This window comes from Pleurodeles waltl, chromosome 7 (assembly GCF_031143425.1).
Source record: "Pleurodeles waltl isolate 20211129_DDA chromosome 7, aPleWal1.hap1.20221129, whole genome shotgun sequence".
NCBI classification, from domain to species: domain Eukaryota; kingdom Metazoa; phylum Chordata; class Amphibia; order Caudata; family Salamandridae; genus Pleurodeles; species Pleurodeles waltl.
Window position 1 is genome coordinate 700,664,174 of NC_090446.1, and position 27,010 is coordinate 700,691,183.

The following is a 27,010-nucleotide window of genomic DNA, read 5'->3' on the forward strand; positions in this document are numbered from 1 at the left end:
GACGCCAGATCCACGAGGGGCCTCCATGCCCACTCTCCCATCCTGGGGAGTGCAAAGCCACAGTCTCACAAGTCTCTACAGTGGGTGGCTTGCCCACTGTGCCATCCTGGGGAGTGCAAAGCCACAGTCTCTCAAGTCTCTACAGTGGGTGGCTTGCCCACTGTTCCATCCTGGGAAGTGCCAAGCCACAGTCCATCAGATGGATTACCGACTCCACTGTTAATGGAGGAGGCATGGTGCCCAGAGTGCTTCGTGAAGCCCTGCTCGACACAGAACCGGCACTGTCAATGGGCCAGCGGTGCTTGAGATGAAGGCCCCAGCGGAGCGGTGCAGAGACGGCGGGGCCCAGCGGAGCGGTGCTTGACAGGAAGGGCCCAGCGGAGCAGTGCTTGAGATGAAGGCCCCAGCGGAGCGGTGCAGAGACGGCGGGGCCCAGCGGAGCGGTGCTTGACAGGAAGGGCCCAGCGGAGCGGTGCTTGAGATGAAGGGCCTAGCGCAGCGGTGCTTGAGATGAAGGGCCCAGCGGAGCGGTGCAGAGACGGCGGGCCCAGCGGAGCGGTGCTTGACAGGAAGGGCCCAGCGGAGCGGTGCTTGAGATAAAGGGCCCAGAACAGCGGTACTTGTCCCGGCGGGGCCCTGTTCAGCGGTTCTTGTCCTGGTGGGCCCCTGTTCAGCGGTTCTTGTCCCGGCGGGCCCCTGTTCAGCCGTGCTCCTCCCGGCGGGCCCCTGTTCAGCGGTTCTTGTCCCGGCGGGCCCCTGTTCAGCGGTGCTCCTCCCGGCGAGGCCCTGTTCAGCAGTTCTTGTCCCGGCGGGCCCCTGTTCAGCAGTGCTCCTCCCGGCGGGGCCCTGTTCAGCGGTGCTTGTCCTGTGTGTCTAGGGAGCCAGACCTGGGCAAGACTTCCCGCTCAGTCGCCATCCGACCTTGCGGTCGTGGGGCCCTCCTGTGATGGAGTCCTGGGCCCGTGGGTGTCGTCCGTCACAACCGGAATGGGGCTGGTGGGGCCCTCCTGGGCAGCTCGCCTGCTGCCTGACTTCTCTGCCCTGCTGCCCTTGCCCTCCTTCGCTGAAGCTCTGTGGCCCTTGCCTCCCTTGGATGATGTGGCAGGTGACGTGGCAAGGCTACTGTCCTTGGTGGCAGCCGTCTCAGTCTTGTCGCGCCAGGCCTTTTTTTTTTTGTCCTCTTCCCAGGGGGTGGACTGGCTGTCTCCTTGCTGCTGGCCGATGTTCCTGCCCTAGGAGCTGGTGGACTCCAATAGCCCTGCACTATGGTCACGGTAGATGCAGGGCTGGTGGTGGCTGAGGTGCTTTTTTTACTCTTACCAGATGGAGGGGGTGGGTCAGTGATTGGAACAAGCTCAAGGTTGGAAAGGAAAACGACTTGGGAAGGACAGGGACGGGTAGGTGTAGTGGGTATGGGAGTGGAGGAAGAGGATGTGGTTATAGGAGAGTCAAGTGTGCTGTCTTTGGGAGCAGGTGCTTGTGACGGAGGCTGTCGTGAGGTGGATGGCTGTTGGGTGGGTGGCTGCCTGCGTTTGTGTGCTTTGGAAGAGGGGGTGACAGACACACTGGGAGAGGACACAGGGGACGTGTAAATGGCAGTGGGGGTGGTGACTGCACGTGTGCGGACTGTAATGGAGGGTGTGCTGGTGATGGAAGTACTGGCTGATGGTGGTGTGCATGCAGGTGTGAGTGGAGACGTCACAGGGAGGGAGGAGGGAGATGAGGAGGTGGGGGACACAGAGGTGGGAGTGACTGTTGGCATGTCTGCATCTGGATGTTGCTTGGGTGAATGCTTGTGGGATCTGTGGTGCTTATGTCTGGATGAGCTGCCCTTGGGTGTAGAGGTGTGTGCAGGCTGGTCTGATGGTGTGGATGGGATAGGCAGAGGAACAGGAGACTGGGACTGGTTGTAGGGAGTCAGAAGAGGGAGGCTGGAGACAGGGACAATGACAGTGCTGAGGCCAGAGCGTTGAACGATCGCTGATGGGCAGCCTGACCCGAATGAATGCCCTCCAGGTATGCATTGCTCCGATGCACCTCCCTTTCTACACCCTGGATGGCATTCAAAAGGGTAGACTGCCCAACAATGAGTGTCCTGAGGAGGTCAATGACCTCCTCACTGAGGGCAGCAGGGGTAACTGGGGCAGGGCCTGAGGTGCCTGGGGCGAATGAGATGCCCGCCTTCCTGGGCGAGTGGGCACGGAGCAAAGGCTGAGGGGCTGCTGGGAGGGCGGGGCTGGTGCGCTGGGTGGCAGCTGTACCTGTTGTGGCGGTGGGCACGGATGTTGCCGCCACCGCTAGGGAGCGTGTCGGTGTCGCTGACGTCTCCACGGGTCCCCGTTGTGGAGCTCCACTCGCCCTCCGTCTCACTGGTGTACTCGGAATCTGTTGTATGGCCCTCCGGGGCCATGTGAGATGCAGCTCCCTCGTGCGCCGATGCCACTTCTCCTCCGCCTGATGATGCTAATGCACACATGAACAGGAAGACAAAGAAATTGGGGGGGGGGGGAGAAATGAAGACAGGTTGAGTGCATGCATTGGCAACACCGTTGTCGGAGAGGACAGACACAGAAGCCCCCTGAACTAGGCCGCGCACTCGGAGTACACTACTCAGTTATTGTGACTAGGCCTACAGGTCTATGGACGACAAATGCACACATGGGTGAGGCCGGACCATGGATAGCTGTACTTGGCACCCTACAGAGGTGGGGGTGGGGGCACAGGGCCGTGTCTAACGGAGGGGCCTAGCCTACAGAATGCGCCCTGGCCTGGAGATAGCCACAGCCCTCCTCCCCCACCCAGACACCTTCACTGCGCGCAAAGATAGCAGAATGTGCTGATACTCACCCCCTTGTGTCTGCTGTGATGTCCTCACGCGCCCATCCAAATCGGGGTAGGCCACCGCCAGGATCCGGGACATCAGGGGGGTCAATTGGCGGCTGGCACCCCTCCTATGTTGGGAGGCCATCCCCAGCAGAGACTCGGCGGTCTTTCTGGTCCCGCGGCGGATGTCCTCCCACCTCTTTTGGCAGTGGGTGCCCCGTCTGTTGTGGACCCCCAGGGCCCGGACGTCCTTGGCGATGGCACGCCAAATGTCGATCTTCTGATGGGCGCTGACCTATGTGACATATACAGGGTGGTAAAGAAAATCGCATCAGTTTTCTGCCTGGTCAATGTGAGTGGCCCACCCCTCCCCAACCTTGCCATGTGGCACATGCTCTCATCTTTCGTGCGTTGCACTCCTCATTCGCTCCCCTCCCCACCATCTTACATACACCCCACTCAACACAGGCATAGCCCATTCAACGTGCACCCTGTGTACTAACCTGTTGGTCTGGAGGACCGTAGAGTAGCGCATACTGGGGGAGGACCCCATCAACAAGTCTCTCCAATTCTTCGGAAGTGAAGGCAGGGGCCCTTTCCCCAGTCGCAGCAGCCATTGTATCTCCCAGACTGAGGTCACAGCAGCACTTGCAGTATAGGTCCTCTCCTGTGGATGATCAGGTCTCGAGTGATTAATCAGATAGAAAATGGCGGTCACGCCCGCGGCGGTGCATACCGCGACCGCCGGCGCACATCGTCATTGGCTCCTGAGACCCATAGGGTTCAATGTTAACCAATGCTGCTTTGTGCCGCGGTCTTCGACCGCCTACCGCCACAGTGTGCCACGCCAGCGCAGTGACCTCACATCCCACTGTCATACTTCACAGGTCAGGCAGCCGCCATTTCAAGGGCCCACATGGCATGATTTCTACTGCGTCACACAGGCCAAGGCCTTGCATTGAAACTCATACAAGCCTTTCAATGCATAGCGATTTGTGTACTGTGCAAGCTGTGTGAACGAACCTGTGGGTTGCTTGACTCTGTGCTCCATGTTGTCCTTCCTAGGCACCGTCCGCTGGGACTTGCGAGGAGAAGGATGAATCCTCCCGTGTACCGACCGCTGGTGGACCTGTCGACAATGGAAGAACGACATATCATACTTACATACAGGCTTGACAGAGCAACTATACATGAACTATGTGCCCAGCTGGAGCCAGACCTGATGTCCCCCATCCGCCAACCCACAGGGATTCCCCCTCTGGTGCAGGTTCTGTCAGTACTCCATTTTTTGGCAAGTGGGTCTTTTCAGACAACAGTGGCCATATCATCTGGGATGTCTCAGCCTATGTTTTCTAAGGTTTTGTCCAGAGTGTTGTCTGCCCTGATGAAATACATGCGGAGCTACATTATTTTCCCTGAGGTGGGCGAATTGGCTACAGTGAAGGGTGATTTCTATGCCCTTGGACATATCCCCAACATCATTGGTGCCATTGATGGGACCCATGTGGCTTTGGTTCCCCCCAAAGAAAGTGAGCAGGTGTACAGAAACAGAAAAAGTTATCATTCGATGAATGTCCAGGTGGTCTGTTTGGCTGACCAGTACATCTCCCATGTAAATGCCAAGTTCCCTGGGTCAGTGCATGACGCGTATGTCATGCGAAATAGCAGCATCCCTTATGTGATGGAACAGCTACAGAGACACCGTGTGTGGCTAATTGGTGACTCTGGTTACCCCAACCTGTCGTGGCTACTGACCCCAGTGAGGAATCCCCGGACCAGGGCAGAGGAACGGTACAATGAGGTCCATGGGCGAACTAGGAGGATCATAGAAAGGACCTTCGGGGTCCTGAAGGCCAGGTTTAGGTGCCTGCATATGACAGGGGGATCCCTAATGTACTCACCAAAGAAGGTGTGCCAGATCATCGTGGCCTGCTGTATGCTTCACAATCTTGCTTTGCAACGCCAGGTGCCTTTTCTGCAGGAGGATGGTCCAGATGGTGGTGTTGTAGCAGCTGTGGAGCCTGTGGAGAGTGAAGAGGAGGAAGACGACGGGGACGACACGGACAACAGGGATACAATCATACAACAATATTTTCAGTAGCACACAGGTAAGAATCACCCACGCCATTTTACATTTACTTAAGGCCTCATGCGTCTCCACTGTCTGTGTTTCCCCCCAGTTCCTGTTAACTGATTTGTGACTTTCCCTTCCCTTTTCAGAGCTGTATAACCCACTGCCTGACTTCAGCTTTGTTTGCCCATGGACTAAAGCTTATTGAAATTGGTATGTTGTCATCACAAAGTAACTGGACATTATTGCACCGTTATGTGTAATACATTTGTTAAGAATACAAGCAGACTCCTGTTATTTTAAGTGCAATAAGTGATTTATTTTAAGTGCTACATATAGGTACATGATTGGGAAACGGTGATGGGTGGGGGTGGAGTAATGTCCATGGCAGAGTCCAGTTCTCAGTCGCACAGGTGCATTGTCCATATGCCTGGGGAAGGATGGAGCAGGGGCAGTTCAAGGTTGGACAGGGTGACAATGTGGGACAGTGGGATGACATCAGGGGGTATCTTAGGCTGGCGGGGGTCTTGCAATCCTACTCTGTCTTCTTGTGAGATCTCAGGTTCCGCTTGCGGGGTGGTTCTTCTTCTGCAGGAGGTGGGGTTCTGGTGGCCTGTCGTTGTGTGGGGGCCTCCTGTCCACTAGCGCCGGCGGAGGTGGTAGGCTGTTCCTGGCCTGGGCTAGTGACAGGGGCCCTTTGGGGTGCCACATGGTCCCGCAATGTGGTGACGATCTGGGTAAGGGCCACGACGATGGTCCCCATTGCGGAACCGATGTTCCTCAGTTCCTCCCTGAACCCCATGTACCGTTCCTCCTGCAGTTCCTGGATCTCCTGGAACCGGGCCAGTACCGTCGCCATCGTCTCCTGGGAGTGGTGGTATGCTCCCATGATGGAGGAGAGGGCCTCTTGGAGAGTCGGCTCCCTAGGCCTGTCCCCCCCCTGTCGCACAGCAGCCCTCCCAGTTCCCCTGTGTTCCTGGGCCTCTGTCCCCTGGACGGTGTGCCCACTACCACTGCCCCCAGGTCCCTGTTGTTGTTGGGGTGGTGGGTCAACCTGGGTGCCCTGTAGTGGTGGACACACCGCTGATTTACGTGTCCTGGAGATAGAGGCATGGGCCCGCTGGGTGGGAGCTGTGCTGGTGTTCCCAGAGGGGGTTGGGTCTGGTGTAGCCTGTGGCTGTCTGTGGGGAACCGACTGTCCAGAGGTCCCCGATGGGCCGGGCTGGTCACCTGGCTCCAGGGAGACAGAGCTGCTGTCATCGCTGGGGGCCTCTTCTGGGGGTGGGATGGACATCTCTGGACCCTCCGTGGCGGTGTGGTGCCGTTCGGGTCCTGCAGGGGTATAAAGGTATGGTTATTGCTTCTGTGTGTGGCATTTCGTGTGATGGGTGGGTGTCCGTGTACCCAAGTGCAGGCATTTCCTTGTGGGGGCTTTTGTGAGGCTGGCTTGTGGGGGTGATGTGTGTGTGCAGTGGGCATGCTTTGGTGATGGGTGTCCATGCTTTGTGGTCGCATGCAGGGCTTGGTGTTGGGATGGGTGGGTTGTGATGGTGGGCCTTTTGCTAGGTGTTGGTGTGATGGGGGTGGGGGTGAGGGTGGGGGTATGATTTGGCATGCAGGTGGGGTGGGGGTGGGAAGCAGTAGTGAAGATTTGACTTACCAGAGTCCATTCCTCCGCCTACTCCTGCGAGGCCCTCAGGATGCAGGATGTGCAAGACTTCCTCCTCCCATGCGGTAAATTCGGGGGGAGTAGGTGGGGGTCCGCCGCCAGTCTTCTGCACCGCAATGTTGTGCCTTGATACCATGGAACGCACCTTCCCCCGTAGGTCGTTCCATCTCTTCCTTATGTCCTCCCGATTGCGTGGATGCTGTCCCACCGCGTTGACCCTGTCCACTATCCTTTGCCATAGCTCCATCTTCCTGGCAATTGTGGTGTGCTGCACCTGTGCCCCGAAGAGCTGGGGCTCTACACGGACTATTTCCTCCACCATGACCCTGAGTTTGGCGTCACTGAACCTGGGGTGTCTTTGGGGTGCCATTGGGTGGTGTGGATGAGGTGTGGGGTGGCGTTTGTGGTGATGAGTGTGGTGCGTGTGGTGGTGTGTGGTGTTTGGTGCGTGGATTCTGGGTGGGTGATGGTGTTGTGTGCCTCTGTGTTGTGGGATTGTCTATTCTGTGCTCGCTCTCTAGCCTTCGTCAATAATTTCAGGTCGTAGGGGCTTGTGGGTGATGTGGGTGTGTGTTTTATATTGTGTTGGGTGTGTGGGAGTGGTGTTGGTATGTGTATCAGGTGTGCGTGTTTCAAACTGACCAATGTGGCTGAGTTTTCTATGTGTGTGTGTATTTTGACCGCGGCGGTGTGTACCGCCAATGGAATACCGCGTTTGAAAGACCGCCGCGTGGATTTGTGGGTCGGAATGGTATGGGCGTATTTCTGTTGGCGTGACGGTGGAGGTTTGTTCATTGCCATTTTTGCGCTGACCTTTGGTGTGGCGGACTTTTGTGGATGTCGGGTTTTTGGCGGTTTGCCAGTTGCGGGTCCGAATGACCGTGGCGGTTTACCGCGGCCGCGGCGGTGTTATGGCGGTCTTCTGACCGGCGGTAAGCGCCTTTTACCGCCGAGGTCAGAATGACCCCCATAATCTTTTGGGGCTACTACCTTGATGACATTTTGCTGATATGGCAAGGGCAAGAATTGGTACTTCAACAATTCTTGGAATCGTTAACACCTAATAAATGGAATATAGATATAACCTATCAATATTCTAGAACAATGATTGAATTCTTGGACTTGACCTTATACATTCAGAATGATCAACTACAGACTCGTTTACATAGGAAAAAGACAACGGCCAATTCTATCCTACACCCTTCCAGCTGTCATCCACCAAGTATTATACGGAACATTCCAGCAGGAGAATTTAGAAGGGCAGAACTAAATTGTAGTGAACTTACAGACTATGAGAACGTGTCTACAGAAATTATGCAACGTCTCTCCACTAGAGGGTATGGCATTCAAAATCTGAATAAGACCAAGAAACACTATGCCAAATTTGATCGCAATATGTTGCTCTACAAACCTAAGACTGATCAAACAAATCCTGTGATTCGGTTTATTACAAACTATCATAATGGCCATCATCTGATTCCAAAAATACTTCGCAAACATTGGTTTTTCCTCCAAAACAATCCCTCTATTAATCAACATCTCTCACCATATCCCCAAATGGGCTTCAGGAGGGCCTCCAATCTCAAAGATAAAATTTGCTCCTCTATTTTGTGGATGTACCTCCAACACGAAATGTATTACCAAAACCTATGGGCTTTTATTGTTGCACGAAATGCTCCATCTGTAAATTCGGTCTTTCAAAATCCAAAACTGTTCTGATCAATGATCAAACTTTCAAGATTAAAGACTTTATCAATTGCAAAGTAATAATAATGTCTATATCATTATCTGTCCCTGTAAAAAAGCATATATTGGAAGTATGATCAGAGCACTAAAGATCAGGATTCAGGAACATTTACGTAATATACAGAAAAATGACACTAAACAACCGTTGGTGGAACACTGGCTGACACATCACCCCAATGATCGTACCTTTTTATTTAGCGGCTTGAAACAGCTGAAACCTCATTGCAGAGGGGGCAATTTACAACTTCAATTACGTCAGTACGAGAGTCGCCTCATAATCCGTTATGACGCTGTACGTAGAGGCCTCAACAAGGATCCAGAATGGCACTATTGGTTATAAGCATTATCAATGTATTTAGATACCTCTTATGTACAAAGAAACGTAAACACTTTGTGTACCTTTGATTTGAACCCCTCCATTGTGGTATTACAGAATTGTTCTCTATCTTCTCTATTTGTTTACTCCTTTATACTTTTTTCTTCTTCTCTTCTCTTCCTTTTTTTCCTTTCTCTCCTTTCTTTCTCTTTATAATTATTTCCCTCAGTAGTATATGATATTAGATATCTTGTCTTATTTTTTCTCTTCTCTCTCCCTTCCAACACTTTATTATGAGCATGGTTGCTTATTGTTAGTTTCATTTGGATTAATTTCCATTGTGTTACAGGATTAACAGAAATGTAATTGGTTCAACACACATGAGTGTATTATTCTGTAAGAATACGGGCACTGGAACCCTTTCAAATATGGCGGCCTTCTTCTCTTCTTTCTATTCTTTTTGTTATCTCCGATCGAAACATTGAAAACGGACTACATCGGGCAGGTACCGATGTAAATGCGCACGCGCGGGTACTTTACTGTTTTAAGATGGCACCTGAATAAGAGGCACTTTTGGCATTTCCATGCCGTTAAATGTATAGTTCCTCTTCGCCTGGTATTCGGGTAAGCTCTCCAGTTTTAGACTTGAATTATCTCTCGTTTGGCAATGGGCTTGCCCGTATTCAAAATTACGAATAAATTATTGGTAAATGTCATTTGTAATGAAAAGGATCAAGACTCCTATGCATTTGGAGTTTGCATGTAATTTTCTTGGCAACGAAATATGCATATGATTGAGTATAAAGACATTTACTACTCTCACGTTGAATTTGAGTAAAAGGTTACACTGGAACTTAACTATTATGTATTATATTGCTCTATATTATATTTCTTTATATCTTTAGATATATTCATGCTACTCTCTGCGGTGTATGTTAGGAATCTGTATAAAAGTTATTTGTATTTATATTTTTCATAACTTCCTTAATCGTTCAACTGTTCTCTTGTTAAATTCAGACCATTGATTAATGATGAAGTGATGAATGACCATGAACATTATATTGGTATAATTAATCTGAGTCTTCCTCAAGGTGGTCTCCACGAAGTGCTAAATTAACTTTTCAACTTTCTGTTCTGTCTTTAATTCACCCATTACACTAATTATGGAATTTTCCAGCACCCGCAACTTGATAATAATTACTTGTACTGAACTTCTCTCACGGGTGATCATAATGTAAATAGCCATTCTAACAGAGGTTCTAAATAGCTATAACTATTAGGGACTGGCATAGCATGATATTATCTTCCTTTATTTCCTCAAATTATCATCTTCTCTCTCCCTAGATTTTGGGGTAATGGGACCCGTTGTATTTTCTAATTCTTTCTTAAATCTATTTTCCCTTCCCTGGGTTATAACCCAGTGGACTTCCTGGAATGATCACTGACTTGCATGACCTTCTTGCACGTTCAGACTTCTATTATCTGAAATAAATTAGAGTTATAGGTCTACTAGTGACCTTACTGTGTTTTAAAAAAAAAAAAAAAATGTTTTGTTTTCAGCCTTGAAAAGGCCCCAGGTGAAATTACCATAGGGGGCGAAACACGTTGGTTGTTGCAATCGATCCTATGTCTTGTGAATTTATTGGATCTACTTTATCACATTTCTCATCATTCGACGTATCTTTTTTCCTTTGCCTTCAATTGGACTTATGAAGTGTTAATTAAAGACAATTCTGACTCAATTGATGTATGTGAGTCCTCATCTTTTTAGCTGTTTGATTCTACATCATGACTCTTTCATCCACCATTAGACACTTCCTGCCTATTTATCACTCTTACAGTTCCTTTTCAGCCCTATTTTCTCACTTTGCCATTATTTTTCCATCCTTCTCTTCCTCTTTCTTTTCTTCGTTTGTGCATTTCTCTCTCCTGCTGTGGGTGAAACTATGATGGATGAAAATAAGTCCTAGGCCCCAAAACTGAGTGCTAGTGGGCATGGAGGTCCACAGAAATGTTACTTTTGGGGGGGGGGCACAAGGGGGCAGTCTGCAGCTTCCCAGACTGTTTTTGGCAGGGCTGCGGCTGTATTAGTGCTGGCAGCATACCACTAAGGCGGCAGCAGTGTTACGCTGCACTGTGAGCATGCACACCAGGCTATACCTAAATCCGGGGGGGGCAAGCGCCCCCTCCCCCACTGCGGACGCCCATACTGGTGGGCCCCAACTGCAAATACCAACTCAAACGAAGCACTGACTAAACCCCTCCTCCAGATTTACTTTGTCACTGCAGAGAGCAAGGTATTCCTGATGGTTAGTCTAGATCCAACCTCAGCAGGGATCTGACATTAGGCTTGTGTAACTTAAAGTAAGCAACATACTTAATCAAGACAAGGTGGTAAGAAGGCACACAAAAGCAGCCACTGCCAAGCCCTCACCTCCACCCTTTTGATCTGCAGGCTTCATTATTTCACCAAACGATTCTCGAATACACCTGGATTGAAATGCAACGTTTGAGCCTTGAAAAAGAAAGGTAGGATACACAACCGCGAAACAGGTGGTGGTTGTAGTGTAACTAGATAACCACCACACATCACTGAAATAAATAAAAAAGAAAATCTGTGATTGAAGATTTGTGTCCTTTATTGTGATTATTCCATTATTGTGTTTTACATTGCTATGACATTTTGTGATGCCTCCAGTGTATACAATGTGGTAGAAAACTCAGGACCAGCTGGGTAACAGATGGTATTAGGAGTGCACTCCTCTATGTGTAATTGCTCTGTTAATAAGTATTCACTGTTACCCATACTCTAAAATTGTAAATTTTACTGCTTTCACTGAGACTTGGATTGAGCCTAAGGATTTATCTATGTAAGCAGCTCTCCACACTGTCTTACACACATTCCCAGAAACACAATTCATCCAGCAGAACGCTAAGGAGCTTGGCATCCTAATCAGTAAGCCAATCTCACTACTCCTACGCTCACACCACCCACACCCTAGTAGCATTCAAATACCACTGCACATCATTCACCAAACCTTTCAAAAGTACCATCATCAACATTTGTCATCACCCACAAGTAATTGACGACTTCTATAATGGACCTGACACCATCCCTTGCCAACTTGATGAGTCTAAGACCAACCGTCCTTCTTGCAACCGCAACCTTACAGTCACCATTCAACTACAACACCTCCTAGTCTCACAGTTTCTCTCTCACTGTTCTTTGATACACTTGATTAAAAACTCATTTGTAACACATTATCTTACTCTACACCAACATCGATCCACCACCATCTGATCATGACTTGATGCATGCGCAAATCAACATTCCTCCAGCACAGAGTCCCATTTCCAAAGGGATACTCACCTTGCTCCCTCCCTGCAATCCTACACCAAATAAAATAATATCAAACAGTAGTTGTATGCTCAACCCTGCTACTGTTCTGGCCTATTCAACAACCGTTAGTCAAACTTCAATGCACACTACCTACTATGAACTTTCGGCACCACTACATCAAATCCACAACCATGTATAAAACTAAGCATGACTACTGAAAACCTACAGGCACACAGAAACAGCTTAAATGTACTATCCACTACCCTTAAGAAAGGTTTCTCCTCTTCCCTTTCTTCTTTACTTAAATGAATGGGCATTACTGTTGACTCTATTTTCTTACTTTGACCACGTAAAATCAACAGTAAGTTCTGCTAATTATCACCTGCTAGCACTTACTAAAATGATAAAACACCTTCTGGCCATCTCACCCATTCTAAGACACCTCACTAGCTCTCTTGAAGATCAGAATTAAATTCAAGATCAGGTGCCAGTACTACAAATAAATTCCTCTAAATAACTGTCCTTGCCTAACAATCTAAACCTAAACCTGCTGACAATCTCATGTAGACAAGGAGAAATCCCCAAAGTGCAACTAATCCCAAGCACAAAATGAGACTTTTTCAGACTTCACTCTGGAACTTGCTCTGCCAAGTGTTAAGAACCTGTTCTTCTCTCATCACTTTCAAATAGCTTTTGAAGACTCATCCTTTCAGGTTATTCTTGAAATAAGATGCTTCTCAAACCAGCCACAACAACTGATGGTACGATCTACAAGTCACCCCTAAGTAGACCCTACTGCCTTTAAGGCAGGGTGCATGGTATTTAAAAGGATTTTACTGTTGTACATGTCCCTAGATTGAAAAGGACCCAAAAAACTATTTTCACAGTAGTAAGTATGCTGTTCCATAACACTAGGGTGCAATATTAAGTACTAATACTATATCTCAGGAATTGCATTAGTGAGAAAAATAATTGAACTTTTTTAATAGTTATTAAAATCCAATTCAATTGTGAAGTTGAAATGTTACCAAATACAAAGGAAAATTAACTTTTAGAAAGTTACCTTTTCCATACCTGAAGCCTCTGGAGGTCCATTTGCATTTGTACTCCCACTTCTACCAGCCAGAAATTAGTATTTGAACTGGTGTGAAATGCCTCCCATGAGCAAACCATTGGTTGACCTGAATGATTAGAGATGACCCCTTTGAAACTGATAGAAGATGCAGGGTGGAGATATGAGCAATTGACTTCTGTTATGCCATTAATTGTGTTTGACCACTGAGTTTGTGTTTCACCACTGCGCATATTAGTTGTTTAATGTTCATCAGTAGCACATTACATGTTGTATTCAGTTTAGCTGCCTATTGGCTTTAACGTGGCATTAGACATTACATTCTGTATTCAGTTCAGCTACCTATTGGCTTTATCGTGGTGTAGACATTGCAGTTGAGTCATTGCAGATGAGCTGTGTTTTCCACATGGTAGACCAAGTTGTGTTTTTCGTATTTTGAATTCTCACCGAGCCCTAGCGTGATAAGAGAACATATATTTTGGTGTTTTTCTTTAGTGAAGAAAACAGTCTGACCTTGAGGGGCGTGTCTCGAAACGGTGGCCAACTTTCGACACATTCCTGTCATGGTTTACCTAAACAAGCCAGCATTTTTGCTATAAATGGTGTCCCTGGGCAGCAGCAAGGGGAAATTTTCCAAGACTTCAGTCAGGAGCGGACGTCAGCTGCCTGACCTCCCGTATGGGTGGAAAATCTCTTTCTTGCAATTGAACAGGAGTCATCAACTTGCAGGCATAAGAAAGATGACGAGCAGTGATAGGCCCTACGGTGATGAATTTCGACTTTTATTCTTTGCTTTGAAGTTATGCTATAATATGATCACATATATTTGCTATGTACATTACAATTGAGAATCACTTTGATATATTTTCCTTTCATTGCTGTGACTACTTTTAAACGTGTGCTTCCAACCTACTAATCTCGTCTCTCAGGAACCTCGTGGTGAAGTAATAATAATAAATGTCTTCTTTAAACTAAGAAGTGCATTCCAGAGAGGTTTGGTCAGTTCGGTCATAAGATAAGTGAAAGCAAAACAACTTCAAAGGTCATAAAGCCGACCTCCTGATCAAATCTTCAGTGATGCAACAAGCTACAAGAGACCTTTCCTCCAACTATGTAGCTGACCAGTTGCAACTGGACCTGGACAGGACCCTGCTGTCAGCTTCTGCCTGACACCCAGTTAGTCTCTAAGCGCCTCTTATGAGGTCATGGGGGCTTTAGAAGGGTCTCCTATGACCGATTGGGACTTTGAAGTCTAAAGGCCTGATTTATATTTCACCAGGCACAAACGTGACGGATATCCCATCCGCTGTATTACAAGTGCTTTATGTCCTATGGCACTTGTAATATAGTGGACAGGATATCCGTCACCTTTGTGATGCAGTATACTGTCCACCAAAATATAAAACAGGCCACAAGTCAGAAGGTAAAGTCTTTGGCCCATGACAAAAGTGATTGGCAATCCTGATCTGACCCACGATCAACCACGGTCAGCACCACATTTTTCATAGGTCCTGTTCTACTGTGACCATTGACAATCTTTGACACTTCGTGCTTCTTTGTGCTATTACTACTTAAAACTTTACAAATTCATACCTGCCGTTCCACGTTCGTGATTTTTGTTGTTTTGTTATCATTTTGTTTATTACATATTATTCTATCTTTCTATTTTTAATTTCAACTTCATTACCTTTTTTGGTGCTGCCTAAATACTTAACACATTGTCCTAGGTTAAGCCTGTCTGATCTGTGCCATAGTTTCCAGGGGGTTGAGCTCAGGTTAATTTAGTGACTTTGAGGGTTGACTCTGACAAGGGATATGAATATTCCTCGTGGTGGGTACTAAATAATGATCCAGTTAGTGACACTGTGCATCCCTCAGTAGAACTGATTAACAATAAAGATCACAGTTCTGAGGTAAAATTATTCTTTGCTTCTTACCGCAGGCTGCAGACTTAATTTTGAAAGATAACCAGTTAGTTGTTCTGTGTTTTATTTGCCTGTGTGATGTTGTATCCAACCACAGGGGTAATGTCCATAAAGGACTGTGGAGAAACTGGCTTGAAAAACAATACCTGCTAAGTGTTGTGTTATCTGCTAGACTGTCAGTTATCAGAACATGGAGGATTTGATAGGTGGAGTTAGGTAAAACTGTGCTCAACATTGCTCAAGGGTTGGTTTGCTCCATAGTCAGGTCTACAATTGCCAAGGGGCTCCTGTTCTAAGGTTAGCATCATATACCAATAAGCAAGCTTAAAGACAAATACAAAAAGAGTGGCATGAAGGATGTGATTTCTGGCAATATTTACAACATACATCCTTGGGGAATTTCACATTGGAATTGCTTGTGGTGTCCAAGGTGGGCAATAATAATCAGATATATGAGGATGGTGTCACCTATCTGTGAGCGATTCTTTAAGCTGTCAAAAATGTATTAAAAGGGGAAAGCATCTGTAAGATATTTACATAGGATGTACAACATGATAGCATGCCTTTTGATATCACAGTAGTGAGAAAGAAACAGTAGTTGTGTGTTGTTTTTATTGGGTTTAAGAGCAGTGATTAACTGACATCAGTTTTAATGACAGCCCATTATACATTATTTGGTAGTGGAGAATGGGGGCAGAGAAGTGTTGGTTCTTTTAAATAGAAGCCTTTTCACCATAAAGACCTATTCTGCAGTCATGTCTGCTTATATCAGTTTGGGAAATTTATGGGCTATGTGCAAGCTTTCTGGAGAAAAGGTAGAGCATTGCTGAAGTGTAGTGGGCATAGAACGCTACAGTGTAAACGTTGTCATATTAAGTACATTAACATGACCTGCTGATCATATAGAAGTGAAAATTTGAAGACCTTTTTACGATAGAGAACATGAACATTACCTGCTTGTTTTCACGAAGATGCTCATATTTCAATGCATACATTTGGTAGGATGTCTGTGTTAATGTGCTGGAATCAGGCTGTCATTTTCTCGTGTGGCACCAGAAAGAGCCTATCACTTAAAATTAATTTATTATTTAGTTATTTATTTATCGGGAGAGTTTTATAAAGTGTGAACATGACCCAAGGCTATCACTGCGCTGTACATAAAAAACCCACATTTCGTCACGTAACATGTCATCACCGAATATATACTCAAAGGAAAGATATGTACAAGACCATCTTAGGTGGGGGGTTGATGACTATTGTTAATTATAGCAGCAGCATGGCAAGCAAGGGCTCCCCGTATCAAACCCTTCCTGAGTATACAGTGTCAGACAGTTCAGTCAAGACTCAGATTAGGGGACTTCATGGTAGGAATCTGTTCATAAGGATCAGTTTTTTATAATAGATTCTGTATTTCTGAATTTTAAATAGTAGTGTACATAACTTTCTATTATTGATATTAAGATTGGAGGGAAAGTCCATATCTTTATTATTGAATTGTGGAATAATTACGTGAGACATTCTACGAGTCAGATCCTACTGAAAAATGGTGCTTGCAAACATTCAGCAAGTGATTATTTGTTTGCAACTGCTACTGTAATGAATATGGTAAGGTATCACACTGAGGACAGTACTCAAGCTAGGCAGTTTTGCTAGGAATGCTAAGTTTTAGATATAATATGACCACAGACCAGTGGTTGGGGTATTAAAGCAGTGAAAGGTTACTCATTACTGAATGATTCTAAGATAAGTCTCACTGACTTGCAGGATTGTAATAAACGTTGAAGTTAGGACGTGTATGAGAGGTTTCACCTTATGAAGAACCTGGTCATTCTAAAGCATCAGAGGAGAGGATATGAAGAAACTAGGGACACCCATGTGGGCGGAGGCATAAGAGAGGGATCCAGGGGGAATTAAAAAAGAGAGAGGGCTGTAGTACTAATGAAGGCATAAGGTTTTGTAAATGTGGTCAAAGAATCGGAAGTGTAGCTCAAGGTCACACTCCAGCTTGAACAAATGTGGGTTCTGAAAATGTTTTTTGTAAGCGCATTTTTCCTATTACAGTGCTATGGGGACAGTCCTTCAGCTTATGGGACACCACATGTTATTGTATTTTCACTGGTGTCCGCGAATATTTGAACATAAATAATTTGGGTATGATTTAATGCTCTTAAATGTAAGAAAAGTTTACAGAAGGATTTTATTTCAGATTCCATCATTTAGTTTAAACGAGGAGGCGGGGCTCAGACCATTTACCTTCACCTATGAGTCCAATCAAATACAATTAGAATAAAAGAGGACTTGTAAGGAGATACAGCAATAAAAATAGTTATACACAGACAGAAATGGTGACTGTTACCTGAGATGGAGTAGAAATAGAGTCACACATGGGTTCTGGACAGCTGAGCAGGTGCACCAGGCCCTCTGTGATTTGGATTTCGAAGTACCCCTTCAAACAGTCTTTACAGTAGACATGTTGGCACACCATGAACTGTGTACATTCGGTGCCCAGCTTTTCTGAGAAGCAGATGTTGCATGTGTATGCTTTGCTCTGGAAGCTCCTCAGCTGCTGAACCTGATCAAAGTCCAATATGTCCCTTATCAGACTGTCCAGTGACTCAGCCTCTTGCACAGCTCGTGAATCAAGGAAGTCATATGTCACCACTGCTTCGGATACTAATATATCTGACTCTTCTTTCAGTTGGGTTTCATATCTCTGACCGTCCATCCCTTCACCGTACATTGTGACTTCATAGGGAGATGTGATTTTCAGGTGCTTTAGAGTCTCTTCTTTTAGAAAACGCATCCATGTAAACAAAATTACAGAACCTTTCTTCTCCTCCCACAAACGGTCAAACTCCTTGCAAAGAGATGAGAGCTAAAGAAGATGCAGAAACACTAGTTGCTTATAATAAACAGCACACTTGATTCAACCTTTTCTAGAAGTGCAAAGTATTTAGTCTTGCAAATTGGAATTCATTATAAATAACCTGTTTCTGATGTAAATTTAAAAAAATACTTACATCTCTAAATAGAAGAGTTATTTCATTTTTTGGTTGTTTACAATTTGGTATTTATCAATGAGCATAATAATCAGATCTGTCATTACATACAAACATGTACACTTGCTGGCCTTGACTCAGTATTATGGCTTGCGTGTGTCCTCATGTCTTATAGGGGTCATTTACAGTTTGGCAGAGCAGAAACCTCAAAATAAATTGACGGACACCCCAACCCACCACACTCTCGATTAGTCTGCTTCTTTTCGAGGTGAGTGAAATGTAGGATTTTCACTGGCAGAGCTGTCTCTGCCAGAGGAAACCCTTAACCAGGAGGACCATCCCTCAATTAGCCTCCTGGTCATAATGGCAGTAACACAGCCCTATTTATCCTGGGGGACCATCAACTAGATATCCCTGTCTGGAACTGCCATTTTAGCCACAGACAAATATGGTGTCTTCGTACACAAACAGAGAATCAAAACATCAGTATTTCATGAGACTGCGGGATCTGCATGGTCTGATGACCATTAATTACAATGGTACAATTTTGCCTTAGCAACAATGTCTTCATTTTCAATGGCACCTTTTTTGAACCAAGATGAGGCACCAGAATGTGTGACACATCTGCTCCCATCTACAGAATTCTCTAGCTGAGGTAGTGAAAGGAGGAAGTGGCAAGGAGTGACCCCCCACAGTTACACAAATTTGAAGAACATACTGTGGTCTATAAATTATCATCTGTCGATTTGGTACAGCTGAATTAAATGATTACTTTCCACGCTGACTTACTTCTACTGAATCTTCAATTTACCTAAGCAGAAAATGTATCTACCATCAGTTCCCTGGACACCAGAATAGATGCTGTAAGTGGCCTTTTGAAAATCAGAACCTTTAGAAAAGCAAGTGCCAATTGCAGCAGAAAGTATTCAGCAGCCACTGAAACACGGTATTCCTACCATTCCTTATGAGGAATGACTTAAACTAAAAAGAAATTGCTAAATGGAAGAGTCATTTGTGAAATACACAGAAAACAGGGCCAACAGAAATGCTACCTCATATACTTGATCCTGGAGCATAGGAAAGGAAAAGTAGGCAGTCTTGTGAAAAATAGCAAAAGATATTTGACAAAACATTATGGTACCGAAGTAGGACATGTGAGAAAAAGCTTGCACAAATATTGGCTGATACAAACAAAAGATACAGACTCACAAAATACACTTGGCCCAAATCTATTAACGACCTTTAGGAAAAGTGGATGGGTCACTTAGGGCTTGGCACGCAGGCAGCACCCAGAGCACTGCTCATGACCTCCTGGTCAGTGTCTGCTGCCCTTCCAGATCCTGTGGCTGCTGCTGCCTTCTGCCTTTCTCTTCTATTATTTGCCTTTTCTTTTTTTCTCTGTCGCACTTTCACTTTTGCATTTTCTGCCTTTTTCTTCTATCACAACTTGTTTTTCCCTAGTGCTTTTTACTTTCTCCCTTCTTCCTCTGCCACCCTGCGAAGCACCTTCCCTGCCCTCGCGCCTCCCAGCTGTCTGCTCCCTGCCCCACTTCCCTTCTTAATGTCAACCATAGCGCTGAGAGAGGGCAACTGCACTGACCTCCTGGTCGGTGTTTGCTGCCCTCCCAGCTCCTCTGGCTGCTGTTGCCTTCTGCCTTTCTCTTCCATCATTTGCCTTTTCTTTTCTTCTCTCTGTCGGTCTTTCACTTTTGCATTTTCTGCCTATTTCTTCTATTACCCTTTGTTTTTCCCTAGTGCTTTTTTCTATCTCCCCTCTTCCTCTGCCCCCCTTCGCCTGCGAAGCACCTTTCCCGCCCTCCACCTCCCAGCTGTCTGCTTCCCGCTCCCCTCCCCTTCTTAATGACGGCCGCAGCTCTGTATGAGAGCAACTGCACTGACCTCCTGGTTGGTGTCTGCTACCCTACCCAGCTCCTCTGGCTGCTGCTGCCTCCTGCCTTTCTCTTCTATTATTTGCCTTTTCTTTTCTTCCCTCTGTCACTCTTTCACTTTTGCATTTTCTGCCTATTTCTTCAATCACCCCTCGTTTTACCCTAGTGCTTTTTCCTTTCTCCCCTCTTCGTCTGCCCCCCTGCCCTGTGAAGCACCTTTCCCACCCTCCCACCTCCCAGCTGACTGCCCCCTCCCCTTCTTAATGGTGTTGTTATTTACTGATGATGTGTTGCTATTTTTTGTTATTGCATATAACCAAAAGTTTGACCACTCGTACTGCCCGCCCCCAGGCCAACATAACCCCCTGCATATAGTCTTTGGCGGCTCACAATGCGGACCTGGTGCAAAGCGAGACCTTTGGTGGTCAGGACCTACATGCAGCCTCTGTTTGGACATAAACCCAAGCACAGACTTCGCCCGTGCTCAGGGGGATTGAACCACACAGGGCAAGGGCTTTGGCTAGGCTCTGAGTGGTCTCTCTTATGGCCATAACCTGCAATGCTCTGCCATTCAATCATGCTTACTAAAGATTGAGCGCAGGTCCTGCTCTTTTGCCTGGCCTATATAATGTTCACCTCCAGGCATCCTGTAATGGACACCACAACACATACTTTCTGTTGCTTCTTGCTAAGCATAGTGCTGGGGTCTGCAGACCTGGAAGAATGACCACAAACCACCATTGGACGATTAGAGAAAATGCTCCTATGTTCAATCGGGTTTCTTTATATTTTGAAAATGTTTCAGGTTTGAAAAATGCCACAATATATTATAGTCTCAGATTAAACCTTTGAAGGCCACCCAACAACTTTTTGTAACACAAATATCTCAGAAAGTACTGAACGAAAATACACTGAATGAAGAAATGTCCCCATTTTGATTAAAGTTCTAATTTCATACTAAGATTGGTGAAATTTCATTTAGTAAACAGTTTTATGGGAATATTCTTATGAAACACAACTTAACTCCAACCTACAAACAGAACCGCACAGAACATCTTACATATAATGTCACATGGTGAAATTATACCCCTATGCCTACATTTACATCATTAATGACAATGTTTTCTATGATGTGATTCCGAATAAATAATGTCCATGCCAACATGCAGTTTTGGTCGCTAAATACAATCTGCGGCTTCTAAAAGCATATTTGACTTTTCTTCTCCATGGGTGATTTATGGTCATCCTGATCCTCACATGGCTCGACCCCCTTCTCTACAGATGTTTGCCAGTTCTTCTTTCCTTTGGACTACTAGAACAAATAGAAAGCTAGAATAAGGTTTGAAATCCAACTCAGTCAAAGACAATACCCAGCAGGTTCTGAGAAACCAAGCTCAGAGCATGACCCAAAGACATACTATGTTAGCACAGCTCACTGGGAAAAGCCAAGGTCTTGCCCTTTAGGACTATGGGTGAGGGAGCATAGGTCGCACCGTTTCTGGGATAGAGATGGGCACAGAGCGTGACCCAAATCCAAATTGTGAGGCCCGATCTCACTAGCCCTGTACAAAGGCAATGTCCTATAGTCTCTTTGGGGAGGCACTGAGCAAAGGTTTGACATAAGTCAGTGCTTTGCACCCAGGGCTTGTTGATCACGGCCAAAGTCTACATATCTTAATCTCAATGTGAGGGGTTACTTTGCAGAGCATAACTGTTGCTAGTCTGTGCTGAGCATGACCAAATAACATACTAAGGGACAGGTGAATTAGGAGCAGAGTGTGACCAAAGGTAGCCATTTGCCATCACTGAAGGCTATGACGATCAGATACTCATGTTTGTGGTCTGTGTGTTGGCCATGGCTGAAGGTCATGCTGATACATAGCTTGTATCAGAGGTGGGGAGACTTGGTGCAGGGCATGGCTGCAGTGATATCCAGTCTGCAATATGGTATAGCATTACTGTTGAAAATTGAAAATGGTCCTTTCTGTATGGTTATCCCCAAAGGTTTTGCTTTTCTCCGCCTTTTTTTCCAGCCTTGTTTTTGTTGGCTTTAGGATTCTGGACACTTTACCACTGCTAATCAGTGCGAGGTGCATGTGCTTTGTCCCCTAAAACTTAATATTATTGGCGTACACCTGTTTGGCATATTTAATTTACCTGAAAGTCCCTTGTAAAGTGGTATTCCATATATCCATGGCTTGTAAATTAAATGCTACTAGTGGCCCTGCAGCACTGATTGCGCCACCCACAGAAGAAGCCTTTCGAACCTGTCTCAGGCCTCTCACTGCAGGGCCTGCATGTGCAGTTTACTCCCACAGTGACCTGGCGTTTCAAACTACTCGCCAAGGCCTAAACTCCCCTTTTTATACACCTAAGACACCCCTAAGGGCAGGGTGTTGTGTATATAAAAGGTAGGACATGTACTTTTATGTTTTATATGTCTTAGTAGCGACAAACAGGCTATTTCATTTTTCACTACTGTGTGGGCTGTTCCACTCATAGGTTAGCAATGGGAATTCCCCTTACATATATTTCTAAGTGGTAATTTCTGATCTGAAAGGATTAGCATGGGCATGTTTGGTATGTTTGGAAAGGTAGTATAAAATCCTGCTTACTGGTGTATTTAAATTTTACATTTCTATTTTAGAAATGCCACTTTTAGAAAGTGGGAATTTCGAAGTGCTTAAACTCTACTGTTTTGCAGCCTGTCTTCAATCTACTTCTAGGGCAGAGTGACAACTACACTTTCCAGCCAGCCACAACACAGGAGGGGCTGGGTGTAACATAAGAGGTATCTGCATCCGTCTGCATACTGATAGTCTTCCTGGGCTGGGAGAGTGGGAGGCGGGGCACACTTACATTTGTATAGGCTGCTTTACGCCCTACTGATGTCTAGAGCCAGGGCTATGTTGAAAGGATTTTTGTTACACTTGAAATTGTTCTTCTGAAGTCACCCCTTGAACAAAGACATTTTGGAGTATAAGTACAGGGGGGAGTATAAGTACAGGGGGTCTGACCTCATATTTTTAGAGCACTTTTTGAACTGGGACTGAACCTCTGCGCTGCACAAAGGACTTATCTGGACTGCTCTTCTGTTGTTGCCTTGCTGCCTGCTACTGTCTGGATGGCTGAAATGATTAATTTCATTGCTTTTCTGCTTGTTGTCCAGCTGTTAGCTTCTCCCGGACTCTGTTCTACCAGAGGACTGCTGTTTTGCCAGGAGGAACCGCCATTTGGACTACCTACCTTATGTGCTGGCCTGCTGCTTGCTTCTCCCATTCTGGGCCCACACCTAGTTTTCTCCAGGGGCTTGCCATCTGACCCATGCTCTCTCAGAGTCCATGCACTAGCAGGATTGTTGTGGAGCTCCGAGGCTGACAAATCCTCAAAATAGCATGAGGAGCGCTCTTGTTTTTCCACTTTATTCGGGCCATGTATGTGTGCATGTGTGCGCTTCACTCTTCACCCAAAGGTTCCCCGAAAAGCCCAACGAACATGGGGGAGGCACAGTTTATGGCTCCTTGCCTCTTGGAATAAGTGTGTGTTGAGCGCTTGTTTGTTAGTTCCTAGTGTGCATCGAGCACTGTACACCCTCTTGCCTTTCGGAGCGTGTTGAATGCTCCCCTGGGAGCCGCCGTTGGCATCTTGCCATCAGCCCTGCTCTTCGTTGTTTGAAAGAACCAGACTGATGTGCCCAGTGGTGCCGCTGCAGCGTGAGGGAACCCCAGGGAGGGGGAAGAGCAGATCAGAGGAACTCCACCGCCTTCGTGTGGTAGCCAGGGCCTGGCAGCCGTACAAAGACACACCAACCTTTCTTCTACATGAGCCTTGGGAGAGGAGTAGCCTCCAGTACTGCATTGGAACTGGCAAACCTAGAGAGGGGTGAGACCTACCCACTCTCCTATGTGGGCAGCGCTGGAGGTACCAAAGAGGACAGCAGCCTCACAAACCTGACACCAACAGCTTGCCCCACTTGCCGTGAGGTACCCCCACCCTGCGCTTCTTAGTGGGTGGCTCTGCAGTCACCCAGCAGGCTGCACTGTGATTGTGCATAGCTGGACTACAAGTAGCGGTCCGCTGTCTTTCCCTAGTATGCATGCGGATGATCCAACAAGGATGCACCACTGATCCTTGCAGTAGGTGCCTGTGACCACCTGCCCCCTGTTGTGACAAACGTTGGAGGTGGGTGGGCATTAGCCGCAGCAACATGACAGGTAGAAACATCATCCTTGATCACTGCGTAAAACCATCACCATATTCAGGAAGGTGCTAGTAGATGTGCAGGGGTTCTTGCGGCCTACGATGTCTGCCAAGATTGTCGTACTCTGTGTAAGAGACACACAAGTGTCTCTGTACCTGCGTTTTGAAATCCATGTATTACGTTATTCCTTTTCGTGACACAGGATGTTTCATGTGATTATTTCCTAGCTGGTTACCTTTCCTTCTCTAAATATTCACTGATGCTAAAATGTATATCACTGTTAATTATTGCATTACTCAAAATAACGAGTACTATTTCAGTAATGTTATATGATGCACAATAATTATAATCCATATGCTTTAATGCTGCATTCCTTGCCCTGGGGCTATAATATCTGTTGTTTTGCCTTGCATTGTCAGAAGGACGATTATTATCTAAGGATTTGCACACTATGCACAGTACTTATGATATATGTTGTTTTTGGTCTTGTGATATACATATCTAATATAAGAAACATATTATTTATATAACCCTGTGTGGATTCTCATTTGTGGTGTATTTACTGTGTAACTGGTGTGAGTGTGTTGCGCAAATACTTTACACATTGCCTCTGGGGATAAGCCTGACTGCTTTGTGCAAAGCTACCGGCGGATGAGCACAGGTTATCTTTGGTGTGTACCCTACTTGCCCTGACTTGAGTGGTGGGTTCTGCCTGGCCTAGGTGCCTACCAGAGCCCACCAGAAACCCCATTTCTAACATTGGCGATCTGCAGTCAGGATAGGACTTGTGTATGTGTGATACCACAGTATTACACACACTCTGCACTTAGACCAGTGGCTCCCAAACGTTTGACTTCTGTGGACCCCCACATTATCATTACTGCAACCCAGGGACCTCCAATGATTTATTATTGGAATCTGGGGACCCACATGGAGGCACTGCTGGAAACTGGGGCCCAAGGGCTATACACTGTTGATTATTTGAACCACAAAACAATGCACAGAAAATACAGAAAGAAGCATTCCATCAAACACACATACAAATAACACATTTTCTTTTTAAAAAGTGCAAATTTTAATAGGATGAATGGAGCTTTTCTAAATTCATTTGATTGTTTGATGCACTTGCACCTCTCACACAATTCCATTTGAGGATACTAATTACATTTTTAGACTCGAGTTTCAAATTCCTTGACATTTATAGGACTTTTTAAAATTTTCAAGTGTACATTTAGCCACTTTATTGATATACACTTTATTAATCTGTTAATATTAGTAAATTTTCTAAGCAGTCACAGACCCCCTGAGGAGGCTTTGAAGGCCCCTTAGGGTCCCTGAAACACAGGTTTGGAACCTACCGACTGACTTAGACCATTACGTGTTGTTGTTTTTCTCCAGTTCTCTGGTCATTTTTATTGTTACGCCTGGCAATCTTGTTTGCACCAGTATTACCTTAGCAGATGGAGGGGTTAATCTTTGATGTCAATCTCCTGGCATATTACATCAGGGGTGAGCTAAAAGTATTCTACAAGGAGATGGGACTGAAGATGTCCAAGAGATCCACAAGCTTAGATCTACAGGAAGCCCTGTATGCCTTTGAAGAAGCGATCTGGGGAGAAGGAGGAAGAACACTTTGGGATCCTTAAGAATCTTAAATCCTGGAATCTCCTAGAAGATTCTGAATCAGGATCCCTGGAAGGCAGTGGCCCTGGGAAGAGTGAAGAGGAGGGAGAATATGACGAGGCAGGGACACCATTAAAGAGTGAGGACCCCATAGGTATGGAGTCCCTTACTGGGGACAGTGTCACCTCCCATACTGTGTCCCCTAAGGAACTCAAGGATAGACAGGCTGAGGGGGACCAGAGGTTGTAGCTGGTGCAGCTGGCAGTAGAGGAAAGAGGCTGGAGGCTGAGAAGGCCTCAGCAGAGAGGATGGAGGAGGCTGACTGGGCCTTCGCCAGGGACAAGCTTGCTCTAGAGGAAAGGAAACTTACCTATGAGCATAGTTCTAGAGTTCTGGACTCACCAGCGCTGCAGGTGGGGTCCAGTGGTGGCAGCAATTGTGAATCTAGTGTTAGGAACACCATCCACATACCCACAGACTTGGTGCCTAGCTTCAAGGATGGGGATTACATACGTGCAGGAGTATGAGAGGGCTCTGACTGTGCAGGATCCCTGCGGAGGTTTGGGGACCTTGTCTGGGGAGTTATATTCCTGGTGATGGGAGGGATGTCATACTGGCCCTAGATGGGAGAGACAGGCAGAGGTACACCCCCATGAAGGAAGCCCTGATTGCTAAGTATGGAGTCACCCCTCAAGAGTATAGGTTGAGGTTCAGAGGCAGTAGGAAATTGTCTCACTAGTCTTGGGGCTAGTTTTTAGAGGATCGTTGCAAAACACTAGATGGATGGATGTTGGGTAGCACAGTAAACAATTTGAAGTGCTGTACAGTCTGATTGTCAGAGAGCACATGTTCTGTGGTTGTTTTCTAGGGATAAGCCAACGCGTGATGGAGTGCATGTTGTCTGACAGCAGGGGGCTTGCAAAGGAGGTAGATCTCTGAATGAGTACCAGAGGCTCTATTTAGGCACTTGGGAGTGACCTTAAGGGAGTGGCTCAGTTTTCCCCGAGCAAGGATGGGAGAGGTTCAGAGTAGCCCATACAGGTCCCCTTGTAGTGGGTAGAGTGCAAGGTCTCATGTCCCTTCTCAGAGGAGGAGGAGAGGTGGGGGTGGGAGACATCCCAGAGTGCCCTATGCCCAGCACTAGACCCAGGTCCGAGGGGGACCCAGGAGGGGAATCTAGTTTGTACTAGGAGACCATCCACCAATGGAGGGGTCCCATAGTATGAGGAGAACTTCTGACACAAGCGTCCAATCAGTTCTGGTGGGGTAGGAGGAGGAAAGACTCACCCCCGTCCAGCCTAAGGGTACAGACCCTGGGTTGGAGGTCCAGGTTCAG

At 46.4% G+C, this 27,010-nt stretch overlaps 1 protein-coding gene across 1 annotated transcript in view; it reads right to left on the reverse strand.

The window, feature by feature from the left end:
- Positions 1-27,010, reverse strand: part of LOC138304561 (E3 ubiquitin-protein ligase RNF14-like) — a 169,559-nt gene that overhangs the window by 93,441 nt on the left and 49,108 nt on the right. Inside the window, exon 4 of the mRNA XM_069244721.1 lies at positions 17,319-17,837. Within this exon, the coding sequence (XP_069100822.1) occupies positions 17,319-17,837 (519 nt within the window). The remainder of the gene's footprint in view (positions 1-17,318; positions 17,838-27,010) is intronic.